The sequence below is a fragment of the Rhinoderma darwinii genome, chromosome 1 (assembly GCF_050947455.1).
Source record: "Rhinoderma darwinii isolate aRhiDar2 chromosome 1, aRhiDar2.hap1, whole genome shotgun sequence".
NCBI lineage: Eukaryota > Metazoa > Chordata > Amphibia > Anura > Rhinodermatidae > Rhinoderma > Rhinoderma darwinii.
In genome coordinates this window covers 160310821-160328161 of record NC_134687.1, presented here as the reverse complement: position 1 = coordinate 160328161, position 17341 = coordinate 160310821, and the positions used below count along the sequence as shown (strand labels likewise).

The following is a 17341-nucleotide window of genomic DNA, read 5'->3' as shown; positions in this document are numbered from 1 at the left end:
ATTGCTCCTCATGGGTCTCCTACCCTTTTTACTAAGATTATAGGGAATGTTGGCATCAATAATTCCACCACAGGACGAATTTCAGGGATCGCCACACGGAGCTAAGGTGCTGTGTGTCCGCTCACATCAGTGCCTGGCCACTCCTCCCCCACACATGGTATTTTTATCCGTTTACTGTATGTGGCGGGAAAGCTCCGGACACATACGATAAATGGATACATCGAGCCCCATACACCCAATGGAGGCTAAAGAAGCTTTTTTTTTTTGTTTTGTTACGTGGAATAGTTTCGAAAGCTGCGCTATTCCATGTATATGTATGTGCTTTTTTATTTTTTTTTAACCTGGGCGCTTACATACGTTTTTTTAAACCGTTTAATGCATCTCCTGGGAGCTTTATCAGCACATACATTATATTGATAGACATATGGTGGTGTGAAAGCCGCCTAAGTCAATGCAGATGTGAACATAGCCCAATGCTGACAATAATAATAAGGCTGCATTATTACATCTATCACCAATGTGGCTACAGTGAACGGTTTGCAGACTCTGCCTACCTGTGCTGGCCCCACCCACAACATGGGGCAACTTTTAGATTATTTTTTTCCAGGGCCACTTTAAAACTTCCAATCTGCTCCTGACGTAGGGTCTGTATAGAATTTCTGTTGCTACGGCAGTTGCTCAGCAGTTTTGACTTCTAGTCAAGATACATTTTTTAAAGATAATCCAAGAAGCAAAGACAACGATATTTCCAAAAGTGGTACAAAACGTGTTATTAGTATGAAAAGCTCTTCGAGGTAGGTTAAATGGATGATCTGAGTGCTGGTCAAAAAAAAACATTACTCAACAGCTATACACCTCGTATCAGTCAGCAATGTCTGAAATACAGCTAAAAATAATGCTAACCATGCAGAGCAGCACTTAGAGGCACACTAAAGCGTATTCATCAATTACAAAGTATGCAAAGTTTACATTACTATTTCCCCAAAAGTGCTACATTGACTACCTTACCCACTCCTAATATATTCCTTTTATTTTCTTAGAGCCCCTAAATGTATCATCCTTTTTTATTTGTATTACATTCTGGATACAATAATGCTCAGCCAGAACAGACAAATTCCTTCAGAAAAAAAGACTTTGTGAGAACTGATCCTTAGGGTTACCATTTTAACAAAGCACTATTTTAACAAGTGTCTCCAATAGTGGTTTGATCAGTTCCCACCAACAAGTTGTTAAATATAATAAACATGCCCTCTGTGTGTGGCAAAACTACTATGAAAGTTAAAAAAAATAGGAGGAGACCTCCAGCTCACCAAATCCTGCATCTCAACCTCGCACCAATCCCCGCAACGGCCCACGGTGGAATAGCATAGGAAAGAAAGGAGATGATCCAGCGCTGTCGGGGTAAAAGGGATACGTAGTTCCCACTTTTATTGGTATGAAAAAATATGCTAAAATTGGAAAGGAGACGCAGTCTCAGGGCATTTTGGATTGCGGGCAGATGCCCAAGCCTACCCGTTTCAAGCACAAGCAGTGCTCTTATTCATGGCAAGAAATGTATTGGCCATGTATGTCTGTCTCGTCCATTTGTACCGTCAGTGATTAGGGCGTGATAACGTTCAAGCACTTGTTTGGTAGAAATCGGTGGATAAAGAAGTAACCCTCTCCTTGCCGAAGGAAATTGGGGTAAGTCAAATGTATATATAAAACAGATAGACTTAATGAAAAGTATATATAATTGTAAAACCACCGTCCGTGAGATTAAAGAATCTGAAAATAGCTTGCAAAACACAAGCGGCATGAAAGTAAATATTTAAATAAGTATATAATAGAAACAAGATAAGTGTTTTGAAGCTGTAACTTCAATCATGTTGAATTTATAGCCAATCACCGTCGGAACATTGACGAAACGGAGACATATGTAACTTAAAAACATTTTCCTGTTACAAAGACAGACATAATTAAAACTGGTACACTGGAACAATCAGAAAAAGCATGACCTGCCTAAGTAGAGTCGTGTGTTAACGAACCTTCCCTTACCCCATCCTATCCCCCCATCCCCACCTTTAGGAAAGACACGTGACACCGAGGTTGGATGCCACAGCAGCAGTTTATTAATTTTACAGTTTTATAAAAACAATTTAAATCCGAAACCTTCGGATAACTAGTTAGGAATCCACCAGAGAATTCCTTCTAATAATTCACATGACCCAACATGGGTCAGAAACGTAAATAACAATTTAACGTTAACATTAACCCGAGCAGAGGAAGTCCTTGAGGCCCTTTCAGATATTCCTTTTTTAAGAACACACCGAGTTAGCCATCTGCAAACCAGTAATTACCTCCAGCCGTAAACCAGCTCGGAAGCACCGTTCACCTCTGCAGATGGCTCCAACCACTAGAAGTCCACTTCAAGGGGATAACACCCGATGAAGCCCTCAAGTGATATACCGACCACTAGAAGTCCACTTCAAAGGGATAACACCCGATGAAGCCTTCAAGTGATATACCTTCTACCAGAAGACCACTTCAAAGGGATAACACCCGATGAAGTCTTCAACCATGTACCTTTTTTGGGGGACGCATACCCCCGATGCGACCCCCCCACCATTTTGTACTGACTGGCCTCAAGGACTCCCCCCGCCACAGCGAAACAGGCCTTGACCACCTTAAGCCTGTGAGTTCCTCCACACCACCACCGCCCTTTCTATGCCTTCTGCTATCGCCAAGCTCCAAAGATCAATGCCAACCTCGGTCAGATGAACCCCGTCACTCCTCCAGAAATTCCCCACTCCTGACTCCAAATCCCTGTGCCTCACGCAAATGCCCCCGTTTTTTGCCACAAAACGGGACACCGCCCGATTAACTTTAATGCGAGCCTTATTGACTCTCTCCACAGATCTAGCCAACCGCCAATGTTTTCTTGGGACTATGTCCGACCACACGATCACCAACTTGGGATAAGAAACCCACAAACACAACATATCGTGTTTGATATCCCGCACCAACTCACGAAAGGGGCGGACTCCTAAGTCATTCCCACCCACGTGCAACGCTAAGACCTCCGGAACCCTATCAAGCCGAGCATATGTCTGGAATTCCGCCAACACCCTGCTCCACGACATACCTCTAAATCCCAACCAATGCACAACCGCATCCTGTCGCGGAATGCGCAACTGGCGACCATCCGGGCGGACGTCTGCCCTCAAAGCCCCCCAGTGCACGTAAGAATGACCCATCAACCACACCAAACACGGAGGCGAATCTGAAACGGAAAAAACAATTAGCCACCACCATATAACATTTTTAAAGCGTTACCAACAAACCTCATAACATATGGGGGCGGAAATAGGACTTAAACCTGTTGGACTCCCAACGACCAATACGCCGCACCCCATCATCATCCAACCCCCAGCGCCCCGCTTCTGTTGCTGCGCCAATCCTGAAGGAATGAGATGAATACGAGCCTGCCGCAACCCCAACCGCCGTCAAACATTTTTTAAATACAGCTCCAAACTGAAACCTGGACAAAAACGACCCGTCCACATGACGTAACAAAGGCAAATCTGGAGCCCCCCTTTTTGGCGTAAAACCCCGCATACACTCTACTGGGCACATAACCGACCCCGGGAGGGCGAACAAAACTATCAGTTTACCCTTCCCTACTTGGTCAGTTTTTGACCGACGCAACCATACCTCCAGCCGATCTGTGAATAAGCTCACCTCCCCAGATCTCAGCCCCCCTGCCTGTTTGGTACTTGGCGACACCAACTCACCTATTCTAAATGCCCCAAAGAACGCTAACGAAAAAGCTAACCGAAACAAATCCATTTCGTCTGAATAACGACAGACCGATGCTAATGAACCGCCCAAAGAGCTAAGCAAAGCAAACGACACAGGCCTTCTACTATCCGCCTCCACCCTACCTCGGCGCAACCCCTTCAAAGCCTGCGATACCAGAAAATCCTTCGATACATCCTGAAAGCCCCGCAACTTAAACCCAAACGCCACCGCAGATATGAACCGGTTCACCTTTGCCACTGAAAACCCCGCCTCCCAGGCGTTCCCCAACCAGTACAAAAGTGCCACCAACCTGTCTCTATCCGTATTGACGTCACCCAACTCTCTTACCCACTCCTCCCACTGCCTCCAACAAGCAGCATAAGCACTCCAAAGACCTTTGTAACAGTTGTTCTACGGGACCGATACCAGATCCCAAAGATGTTCCGGACAAGCCAAACCGAGACGTTCCGCTCCCGGTGCCAATTGCCGAAACCGGTCCCACTGCGAGCGAGAAAGAGCATCAGCGATACAATTCCGTACTCCCGGGACATGCACCGCCACCACCCACGCGTTCAACGACAAACACACCAACACTAAATGTCGCAACAATTGAACTACCGGAGGAGAGGACGCCGTGATGTTATTAATGGCCAGCACCACCCCCATGTTGTCGCAGTAAAAACGGACCTTCTTATCCCTGAGCCTGTCCCCCCAAATGGTAGCCGCCACCACGATGGGAAACAGCTCGAGCAGGGCCAGATTCCGCGTGAGTCCACTGGACACCCAACTAGCCGGCCATTGACCTGCGCACCACGGACCTCCCCCGTAAGCTCCAAAACCGCCCGCCCCAGCCGCATCCGTAAAAATATTCAAATCACTCGTATCCTGCGCTGGGGCCATCCATAGCGAGCGACCATTGTACTGGCCCAAGAAGTCATCCCAAACCTGAAGATCAGCTCGGTGCTCCTCCTTGACCCGCACAAAATGATGCGGCGCACGCACTCCCGCCGTTGCCGCCGCCAACCTCCTACCAAACACCCTCCCCATCGGCATAATCCGGCAGGCGAAATTCAACTTCCCCAGCAGCGACTGAAGCTCCCGCAGCGTCATTTTTTTCAGTCTACAGGCCCGCCGTACCTCCAGCCTCAAAGCACCCAACTTATCCGCAGGGAGACGACACTCCATTGCCACCGAGTCTATTTCAATTCCCAAAAAATAAATCGTCGCTACCGGGCCCTCCGTTTTTTCTGGCGCCAAAGGAATCCCAAAATCCCTCGCCACCTTCTGTAGTGCATGAAGCAAATTACCGCAAACTGGCGAACCCCCCGGGCCAACGCACAAAAAATCATCTAAGTAATGGATCAACGAGTCGACCCCGGATACTCCCCTCGTTACCCACTCCACGAAGCTACTAAACGCCTCGAAGTATGCACAAGAAAGGGAACACCCCATCGGAAGGCACCGATCCACGTAAAAAGCCCCATTCCAAAAACAACCCAACAGCCGTTGGCTTTCTGGATGAACTGGCAACAACCTGAACGCCGCCTCGATGTCGGTTTTTGCTAGCAGCGCACCTGGACCCGCAGCCCGCACTAAACCCACCGCCTTATCGAATGAGGTATAGACTACGGAGCACAACTCGTGATCAATCCCGTCATTTACCGACGAACCCTTGGGATACGATAAATGTTGAATCAAACGAAATTTTCGGGGCTCGCGTTTAGGGACAATACCCAACGGGGACACAACTAAATCTTTTACAGGCGACTCAACAAACAGCCCCGACATGCGGCCCAACGAAACTTCTTTTAACAACTTTTCCGACACGACTTTTGCATGCAAGTAAGCCGATTTTAAATTCCTCCGCGTAACCGGAACCTCATAAGGAGGCGGAGGAATAACAAAACCAACACGAAACCCTTCGTAAAGCAACTTAGCCGCCGCCCTATCCGGGTACTCATTTAGATAAGGGGCCATCTTTTCCACCCTCACCGGCGACACCCCCTTGACCAGCCGCGGAGGGCTGGTTCCCTGACCTCTTTTTCCGCAGACATTTTGCCGCCCCGTGTGATGCACCATTACACTCGGAACACACGTGCTTGAACTTGCACGTGGCCCCGAACTTACACTGGCCTTCATTAAATTGCCAGCAAAACCCCGCCTTTCCCCCGCCGCTTTGTCCAACCTGACTAGACTGGCCTCCCTGGCCGGCGCTCCCGGGAAAGGACTGCCTAACCGGAGCCGTAACCCGTAACCAGAGAACAATATCCTTCTGGTCTCACCGAATCGCCGGCCGAACCGCTTTCCGCTGACGGAATTGCTCATCGTATCGCAGCCACGCCTGACCCCCATACGCCCTATGAGCCTCCCCAATAGCATCAAAATAACAAAACAACGCCGAACAATTTTCCGGCGCCTTTTCCCCTATCACACTAGCCAATATGGCGAACGCCTGCGACCAATTAACGAACGTCTGCGGGATAAGCCTATACCGCCGCCGTTCCTCCTCGTCCTTTTTACTCTCGTCCCGCTTGCTCTTATCCAAATTAAATTTAGCGAGCGGCAAGAGAGAAAAAATCTCAACATATTCGTCCTTCCAGATCCGGTCGCGCACCTCCTGCTTTAAATGCGCCCCCAACGGACCTTCGAAACAAACGTACACCTCCCCCCGAGCACGGTCATCAATACGCACCCGATCGCCATCCTTTTGTGCCTCGGTCTGTACCGACACCGCGACCGCCTCCCTAACCGCCAGCACGGGCCGCGCCTGTACCAATCCCACGTCCCTGGGGCCCTCCCACACCACCGCCGGGGACACTTCCGTAACTACCGGCGCCGCCGCCCTATCTAGGCGCCCGACCAGCTCCCTCAAGCAACCCACTAAATCTGCCAGACCCGCGCCATCGCGCCCGCCCGCGCCACTACCGGCCACCGATGCGACGCTAGCAGCCCCCCCGCCGACACCCGACATAAAAATCGCTGGATATGACAATGATGGAGTTACACACTCACCGGGCCGCACAGGCGCTGTGTTCCCGTCAGCCGGACCATCCTGACCTCGACGATACACGTCCAGTTCACCTTCCTCCAGCTCATCTCTCGCAGACGATTGGCCATCCCACCGACATCTTCGGATCGGAGATGATGAAGCGCTGACTGATGGGCCGGCAACCTGCCGCCCGACCGATGGAACCCAGACTTCCAACTGGACCTGTTGCCTCAACGTCGCTGCAGATCTAGGCGTCCGTCTCGATGATCCTGAAGAAGCCTGCCCCCTGGCCGGAACATCACCAGGCGGGGCGGCCGTACCTCGTCCTCCAAATCTTCCATCCGATGGTGGAGGGGTGACAGGGAGCCCGGCCTGCGACTCCCTGCTCACCGCGGGACCCCGTCGCGGCTTGGGATTCCTGCCAGGACGCAGGGCCTGGGAAGGGGCGGTCCCCCCAGCTGCCTGGCCTGCAGCGTCCGAGATCGGGCTCCCTCTGCGACGCCGTGTCCGCGGGACTGCCTCAGGACTGAGGCGCTCTGGAGGTTGAGACCGCCGGGAGGGACGGGTCGACCCGGCCTGCGTCGCCGTCACCCCCGGCAACGCTCTCTGCCTGCTCCGGACAGGAGCAGTTGTTGCCGACTCCCCCCCCGCCGCCATGCTAGGAAGGGGGCCGGGGGAGGGGAGCCTGTCTCCTGCAACAGACCCCGAACGCCGGGCCCGACGTGGCAACACGGCGTCCGGGATCCTCGCTAATGCAGCCTCGGTCTCCTCCAGCCATCCGGGACCGTGGTGCACAGCAGCAGCACGCAGCTGCTCTAACAAAACTGCCTCTGCCATACTGCACGAGCGCGGGCAACGGGGAGCTTGTCCTTACTGTGCTACTCCTCCCGCTGCTCCCGGCTCAATGCCGCAAACAGCGGGAAGCACAGCAACGGCCCCCTGACTCCTCCCTTACCCCCCCCCCTCCGACTCCCTCCAACTCTCCCTCACCTATTAACCCTTTCCCTACCAGGGAGGTCATGGAGGCTTCCCCTTCAGCCCTGCAGGCTCCGTCCAGCCCCTTCTATATGTAATACAATACTTGGTTGTGTAACTACCCCCAACATAAATATTGCTGATATATCCTGCAAGCCATGCTAGTAATATGGGGTTGTATAATACGGTCTATATATTTTAACTGCTTTTCCGATGCAAACTACAGGTTTGTAAAGAAAATAGACCATTTAAAAACAAGAGATCAAAAGTGTATATTGATTTAGTTACATCTTCATTGGAGGGTTGCATTATTTATATTTATATTTTTACATGCGGATATTAACATTTAAATGGAATGTTTCTTTTTAGGTGGTTGAAAGTGACACTTTTACTAATCAACCTGACAAGAACTCGCCAGAGGACAAGGGGAGAAAGAGACACCCCGGCATCAAATGTCCCAGTGGAGACCACTGCGAACATATGTGAGTATGGTGTCCCTTCTTATATATATATATATATATATATATATGATGGTATGTTCTAATGGGGCAATCATAAATGTATTCATTATTTATTCCAGGAATGCATAGGATGGTGTAGTAATATCAGTATGTTTAATTATTATGGAATCCTGGCTGTCATCCAGATATATAATATAACTTCCCCTCTCCTTAGTGATGTTTTGAAGGGGGCATGTACCGGGGTAATAGTAGAATCGTGTTTTGTTCTTCATTATATTGGACAAATACAAGGTTAATAATGAAACATTAAGGGTATGTTCACCCGCACTAATTACGGACGTAGTTCGGGCGTTTTTGCCCCGAATTACGTCCGAAAAATGCGCCTCGATAGCGTTGACAAACATCTGCCCATTGAAAGCAATGGGCTGACGTTTGTCTGTTCACACGAGGTGTAATTTACGCGCCGCTGTCAAATGACGGCGCGTAAATAGACGCCCGCGTCAAAGAAGTGACCTGTCACTTCTTTGGGCGTAATTGGAGCTGTTATCCATTGACTCCAATGAAAAGCAGCGCCAATTATGTCCGTAATGGACGCGGCGTTCAAGCGCCTGCACATGCCGTTACGGCTGAAATGACGGGGATGTTTCCTCCTGAAAACATCCCCGTAATTTCAGCCGTTACGGACGCTGTCGTGTGAACATACCCTAATTCTTTTGTCAGGTTTAAACCGGGGGGGAATCTTGTTTTTAAGTTGTAAATCCAAAATGCCTCTAACAGACGATGTTTTAGATTGCCCCCTCTGATAGACCCTCTGATTTTCTCTATCGCATAGGTCCTAAAGGCAGAGGCGTAGCTAGGTTCTCCAGCACCCGGGGCAAAGATTCAGTTTGGCGCCCCCCCCACCTCTTTCCCGACATCACCTTCCCCCTCGTCGTGTTTGTTTTCTCTACCAATCGATGTGTCATTTCTTTTTATGTAACGCGAGCATAAAAACATTTGTACATTTTACAAGCAATATGGTTCTATACACAACACCAGAAGAGTGCTCAGTACATATATACAGCTCCAAGCCCCAGAACCAAGCTCAATACATATATCTGTAAGGATATGCTGGGAGTTGCTGTTTCACAAAAAATTAATCTTATAATCATTCCACCCATCATCTCGCTGCAGATCATACAGTGACTACAGTGCTGATTAGAGGCAGAATAAACATTTACATTAAGTGACTCACCGGTGACGTCTCAGATTCTAGTTCTTTTTCTCCATCCGGTCCAGACCTCTATGATGAATTCTCCCGGTCACAGACCATTTCTGCAGTTTGCCGCTCACATGTCTTCAGCTTCTCACTTTACCAACATTTCTGCACCTATAAATAAATATAAAGTTATCATTATACCACACACTACGCCGCTAAATATAATAGCGCCATACACTTCACCTCTAATTATAATAGCACCATACACCGTGTCCCCCACACACACACTGTGCCCCCTATAGATAGTGCCTGCCATAGAGCCCCCTGTAGATAGTGCCCCCATATAGCCCACCCCTGTATATAGTGTCCCACAAATAACTCCCCCTATAGTGCTCTACAGATAGCCCACCCCTGTATATAGCCCCCTGTAGATATAGCCCCCCTGTAGATATAGCATACCCCTGTAGATATAGCCTACCCCTGTATATAGTGCTCCACAGATAGTCCACCCCTGTATATAGTGTTTCACAGATCGCCCACCCCTGTATATAGCCCTCTTGTACATATAGTCCACCCCTGTATATAGTGCTCCACTAGATAGTCCACCCCTGTATATGGTGCTCCACAGATGGCCCACCCCTGTATAGAATATATACAGGGGTGGGCTATCTGTGGAGCACTATATACAGGGGTGGACTATATGTACAAGGGGGCTATATACAGGGGTGGGCTTTCTGTGGTGCACTATAGGGGGAGCTATTTGTGGGATACTATATACAGGGGTGGGCTATAGCTACAGGGGGACTATATACAGGGGTGGGCTATATCTACAGGGGGACTATATCTTCAGGGGGACTATATACAGGGGTGGGCTATATCTACTGGGGGACCATATCTACAGGGGGACTATATCTTCAGGGGGACTATATACAGGGGTGGGCTATATCTACAGGGGGACTATATACAGGGGTGGGCTATATCTACAGGGGGACTATATACAGGGGTGGGCTATATCTACTGGGGGACCATATATACAGGGGTGGGCTATATCTACTGGGGGACCATATCTACAGGGGTGGGCTATATCTACAGGGGTGGGCTATATCTACAGGGGTGGGCTATATACTATATAGCCCCCCCCTGTAGCTATAGCCCACCCCTGTATATGGTGCTCCATAGATAGCCCAACCCAGTATATAGCCCCCCCCGTGTAGACAAAGTCCCCCTTGTAGATAAAGCTCCCCCCGTAGATAAAGTCCCCCTTGTAGATACAGCTACACACTTTTATTACAAATTTTAAAAAAATATTCAAACTCACCTTATTCCTGCTCCCACGCCGTCCGGCAGCCATGGAGACCTGCTCTCTTCTGCTCAGGTCTCCAGGGGGTTGAACGCAGCGTCTATGAAAGGCGCTGATTGGCTGGGCAGGATGACTTTGCCTGTCAGTCAGTCAGTGCCTTTCATCGACGGAAGCTTCACTGGTACAAAAGGTACCAGTCGCTTCATTCGTGGGAAGGCGCTGAATGGCCGGGCACGGAACGTGCCCGGTCATTCATTGCTTCTAATTGTACCGGTGTCCTTGCGACACAGGTACAATTATGGCGCCCCCTCTAAGCTGCGCCCGGGGTACATGCCCCGCCTGCCCCCCCCTAGCACGCCCCTGCTAAAGGAGTTAATGCACCTGTTATGACAGGTCACAAAATGTCTGGCCACATTGGAGATGTTGGTAATGGCTGGGTTTCTTATGTACCCAAGATGTTCCAGGATACGGGTTTTAAATTTTCTGGTGGTACACCCGACATATTTCAAATTGCAACAGGTGCATTCTATAATATAGATAACGTGATCACTGTTGCAATTTATATAGGATTTAAATCGGGAAATTCATCTCCCTCATCGAATCTTGAAATACTCTCATGATTTTGGAAAAAGTGCATGTCTTGCACGGGTTAGTGCCACATTTAAAGAAACCCTTATGTGATAACCAAGTGGATCTTGTATTGTTCGGTGTTAACAGTGAGGGGGAAAGGATGTTACCGAGGGTCGGTGCCCTCCTTGATACCACACGGCAGCCATTTTTCAAAACAGTTTCTAACTTATATCCCCTTACTATATGAGGATGCTATCTGTGAACCATATCCTTGATGGCATTAAATTGGTTGCTAAATTGTAGAACGAGAGTAGGTAGGTTGGAATCTAAGGTAACTGATGTACTTGCATTTTTGTCTCTCTCATCTGTAAGCAATAAGGAATCCCTATTTTTGGACTTGAATATTGTTCTGGCTCAATTGAGTGTCCATTGTTTATAACCTCGATCAGTTCGTTTCCGACAAATGTTTAATTCCTCTTTATCAAACCCAGTTGCCAGGCTGCAATTTATTTTGGCCCGTGTGAGTTCTCCCACAGGTATTGAAGAGATAGTGTATTTCGGGTGGCAACTTGTGGCATGTAAGATAGTGTTGCCGGAGATTGGCCTATGAATGTTAATCTGAAGACATCTGATACTAGATGGACATTGCTGAACCCAACAAACTCTCGGGCACACGTATTATGGATACGTGTGGGACGGATCCGTAATAAGGTGCAAATAGACTTATATGGGCCCATACTGTACCTCCAATTGTATATGTTGCATTGCATATTATGGAGATACCATACAGTGGCACCTGGAGTGCACACAGCTCCATAATAGAGCGCCATATGGACTCAGTCTGTGGCAGTGTAGGCTGCATGAACAAGGGGTTTTCCCTAGAATCATAAATCACCTATCCACAAAATAGGTGATAATTCTCTGATCGCTGGGGGTCCCACCGATCGTGAGAACGATTGTTCCGAACCTTCAGATCCTCCTCACTGCACCCTCTAGAGTGAGGAAGAGCTTGAATGGCGTGGCATGCGTCTGCTGCTCCACTCAATGTCTATGAGAATGACAGAAACATCCGAGCGCTGTACTTGACTGTTTCCGTCATTCCCATAGACCTTGAAGGGAGCAGCAGCGTGCATGCTTGGCCGTCGCTCTGTTCAAAGTCCTCCTCACTGCGGTTCAATTGTTAGAGGGAACAGGACGTTCAGGACACCGTTCTCACAATTGGTAGGGGTCTCAGCGTTGGGACCCCAGATAGCATAAAATGATCATTTTTCCTGTAGATCGGTGATAAAGGGGTTTTCCTAGAATCATAAATTAACACCTTAATGACCAGGCCTTTTTTGGCCTTAAAGGGTAACTAAGCGTTCGACAAAATTCTGACATGTCATAGTGACATGTCATAAGTTTTTATTGGTGGGGGTCCCAGCACTGAGACTCCCACCAATCGCTAAAACGAAGAGGCGTGAGCGCTCAGCCACGCCGTTTCTGTTTGGCTTTTTCCGGAAAGCCGATGTATCGGAGTACAGGCACATAGACTTTCTATTGAGCCCGTACTCCGATACATTGATTTCCGGAAAAAGCCGAACAGAATCGAAGCAGCTCAACACTCTCACGAACGCTTCGTTTTAGCAAATGGTGGGGGTCTCAGTGCTCGGACCCCCACCAATCAAAACATCTGACATGTCACTATGACATGTCAGAAGTTTGTCGAACGAGGGTAACTAAACTTTCAAACTTCTGACATGTCACAGTGACATGTCAGAAATTTTGATTAGTGGGGATCCGAGCACTGAGACCACCACCGATCACTAAAACAAAGCGGCAGAATCGCTCAGGTGAGCGCTTAGCCACTTTGTTTATGATTGGACTCAATAGAAAGTCTATGGGCCCATATGCCGACTTTCCGGAAAAAAAACGATTAGAAACTAAGCGGCTCAGCGCTCAATCGAGCTCTTTTGCCACTTACGTAGTTTTAGCGATCGGTGGGGGTCTCAGTGCTCGGACCCCCACTGATCAAAACTAATGACATGTCAGAAGTTTGTTGAAAGTTTAGTTACACTTTAAGGGTTCTCACTTATACCCTGAACACCGTGGCAGAGTTTACCAAATTCCTTCTCCATAGGGAAATCAAAGTGGAAACCCACCACACTGTCTTTACACTTGTAGTTAGAAAATATAGGATCATTATAGACATGGGAAAATATTAAAACCTATTGCGAAATGAGGGTTTTGTTTTTCATGAAAGTTTGTTTGTAAAGAAATAGACAGTGATGACTATGTGACAAAAACATTAAAGCACCATTTTGGTTTCTTTTATTTTAACAATTTTATCAAAATCTTTTATCTATTATCCATGTGCACATCCATGGAAAATAAAAAAAATCTCATACGGTGTACAAAAATATGCTATTTATACACATACCAGCTTTTGATTGAAAGCTCAGTTTTAAGTCACTTTTTGGTATTAAGGAACTACAAATTAAATGAAAACACTGGCATAATTGCATGTTTTCCTTGTGCCTGGAATTAGGCATAATACTAAAGAAATTACAAATACAGAATATCAATCTGATATACCTCCAAGAAAGGGTACAACACAATAAAGGGTACATATAGCGAGCACAAAATACATACATACAATGACGGAATAGGTCAAGATAAAGTATGGTGAATATTCGTCATCAAAATTATATATTATATTTTTTTTATTGCTAAGGAACAGATTTTCTAGTTACTAAAGAAAAAACCTGTGCATGTAACATCAACATTGGCAACTTAGTTTATCTATCTTATGTGTTTTCTGGAAAAATTCTTGTATTGTTGTAAAACCAATGAAATACTGCACCTCAAAGTAACTGCCTGGCCCTAACAATAATGATAAATAGTGAATCATTTACAAACACGCTCATCAATGGAAATGAGGATGTAGCATTATACATGTGGACAATGTTTCTGTAGACATTGGGTCTGGTCGGAAAGTTATTAGATTCAGTTCCTCGACCATTTGACAAGGCTGACCTACTTCAGGCCATCATCACCTCCACCTTTACAACGTAGCCCAACGAGTCACTCAACTGAAACTTGGGATTGAAATATCTCTGCTATTTGGCGAAGGATCAATATTTATTTTCATTGTTTCAATGATATGCCTAAAAATGTAAAACATTGTTCGGTCATTTAAAATGAACACCATCTTGGGCCCATTAATTGTATAGGTTGACATTTTATCACTATAGATCGTGCATGTAAAGTTCTCCAAATGGTCAGTGAGATGTCAAATATCTTTAAAACCTTTTTCCCAAAGAGGGAGTCATGTTCTAGTTGCTGCAGTATAAACAGTCACTGACCCCCCTGATGAGTGGTGAACACCACACTATGACGAAACAGAAGAAGAAGATGGGGAAGATTTACTATTCAAAATGCACCAGAATTCTGGAGCACATGCTGTGACTGGCTGGACAAAAAGGGGCGTGGTCTAGAAGAAAGTGTCACAAAATTGTGGCAACAATGGACTAGCATCAACTAAGCCAACCAAGAGGTGGTATAAGGAAAAAAAAAAAAAAAGTGTGTCTGATGTGTCTAGCAGAATGCGTTCAATTTGGTGCATCTTCTGACCGCTATTTCTACGTTTACGCTTTCTAAATAGAAGACAGAATTAGTAAACCTGCCCCTATATTCTTGAAGGAAAATTTTTCAAACATGTAGGAAAATCTCCTTGTGTAAAAATCTCCTTACTGGGTGGTAAGAGTGAGCTGCACATAGCCAAGTTAGAAATCGAAATGTCTGTAGTGACAAATCAAAAACAAAAAGTGTGAATCTTTTCAATGAATAATAAAAAAGGCAAGTGTTAAAAAAACCAGTTAAATAAACAATGTACATAACAGTAAGAGAACATACAGTAAAGGTAGTTGTCACTCCGCCACTTCCAGCGTTCTCTTCTTGTATAACAGGAAGAAATCTAGATTTTGGGTACAATGGATTACACTAGGTCTTACTTCAAGAGGTTGTACAGGATTAGAAAAACATGGCTACTTTCTTTCTCAAACAGCACCACTCCCGCCCACAGGTTGTGTGTGGTCTTGCAGCTCAGCTTCATTCACTTCAGTGGAACTGAGCTGCAATACCAGACACAGCCCCTGGACAGGTGTGGAGCGGCTTCTGTGAGAAAGCTGCCATGTTTTTCTGATCCTGTGCAACCCACTTGAATCTTGCGAATATATATATATATATATATATACATATACATATACATATACATACATACATTATATATATATATATATATATACATACACACATACACCGAAATATAAGTAATTTAGCCATTACATACATGACCATATTTGATGGCAGGAATATAATATATGGGTAGATTGTTAAGACTCCATATTTTATGATAGTACCACTAAAGTATTCTACAGTTTAGACATATAATAAATCTACGTAAGAAGTTAAGTAACTTTGTAAATATATGGCATTATTATCTTGCATTGATCCTGAATTGCAGCCTATATGATAGTTAAGAACTGAAATCACAATACCACATGCTTCAGAGCTGAAATCTCCCAGAATCCCTTGCTGGTTCAGCGTCTGGACAACACCTTTTCTAGTGATTCACATTCTGGGAAGTGTAATCTTTATACCAGGCACTGTATAGTAATATAGTAAATACTTTCTCACTGGATTATAGGAGATCAGCTAAGCTGTTGGTGATGTGTTTGTAGACAGGCTTGTTGACGGTTTCCATTAGCAACTAACCGAACAGTGAATGGCGCTCTGCCGTAATTCTGGATTTGTAGAAATTTAGTAATGAAATGTTTTAACAAAGTCACTCAACCTTTTATGTAAAGGATATGTATATATAAACCGTACAAGGTGAACATACACTTTAATGTCAAATACTGACAGTTCTGAAATGGTCCACGTGACTGCAGCCCATCTGTTCTATGTGGTACAGATAGGCTTGCACTGTTGTGGAAAGTTCATATTTTAAGATTTAAAGGTAAGATTTACTAATTTTACATAAAGTTGAATATGTAATTTGATTTTCATGTAGTGCAGAAACTATAGAGGAGTTTTTATAAAAACAGCAAAAGCGGTATATTGGAGGTAACCTTTAGTACTTCATATACTACAAGCATTAAAAAAAAATGCTGCAAATTCTGCGTGCATCTGTGTGAGAATGATTGATATTCCTACTTCACTCTAAATGCCTCTGCTTTGTAAACTACTATATATATATATATATATATATAGACACATACACACACACACACACACACACACACACACACACACACCCACCCACCACAGGGGCCCCATTTTATCACATCAGGACTCGTAATTAAACAAATGATGGCTGCTTGTCAAAGGCGCTGATCCATACAGCGGACAGTATTTTGTATTAACACAAATTCTCATACCAGCATTTTATAAAACACCCCAATAGGGTTCACAGACATGAGCTACACCAGTCTTGATCTGATAGGGATCCAAAAAAAAAAAAAATTCCAAATGTAAATGCAAAAGAATGTGTTGTAAGACCGAGATCGCGGTGCAGAGCGATACTTCTGTATCTGGTGTATGACCACCTTTGTAATCAAAGATATAACATTTGGTCCAGTTCATCATTTACCGTTGCATCTTCTTTAACAAGACGACATTCCTTTGGTTACCCAAAAATGTTTTTAATAGTTTTTTTCCTTCATGGGTGGATTTAGGTGGATTTTTCAACATCCTCCCCGGTCTTCTGAACCCTTGAATAGGTTTTACATGAAGATTTGAAACAACTGGGAGGCCAAGAGATGGGCCAGGAGAAGCTGCATGGAATGCAACCCTGAACATTCTTCTCAAAAAAGGCAAATACAGGAAACCACCAAGTCCGAGAAAGAAGATTAGTTGCGGTTGAAGCCTTCAATGCCTGAAACATAGGAAAATGTTCAAGATATTATTTTCCTTTTATCAAAATTAAGAAAAAAAACCTCAGTTTATTTATATATAGATACTTAAGGTTCACCTATTTAGACAATGGCTGTACACGGAGTGTCTAGGAGTCAGTAATACGGACCCAC

At 45.8% G+C, this 17341-nt stretch overlaps 1 protein-coding gene across 2 annotated transcripts in view; it reads right to left on the bottom strand.

Moving 5' to 3' along the window:
- Window positions 1–13633: 13633 nt before the first annotated feature.
- Window positions 13634–17341, bottom strand: part of SGMS2 (sphingomyelin synthase 2) — a 70788-nt gene continuing 67080 nt past the window's right edge. For both annotated transcript variants that reach the window (XM_075860505.1, XM_075860506.1), the window contains exon 6: window positions 13634–17190. In XM_075860505.1, the coding sequence (XP_075716620.1) occupies window positions 16987–17190 (204 nt within the window). In that variant the 3' untranslated portion in view covers window positions 13634–16986. The remainder of the gene's footprint in view (window positions 17191–17341) is intronic.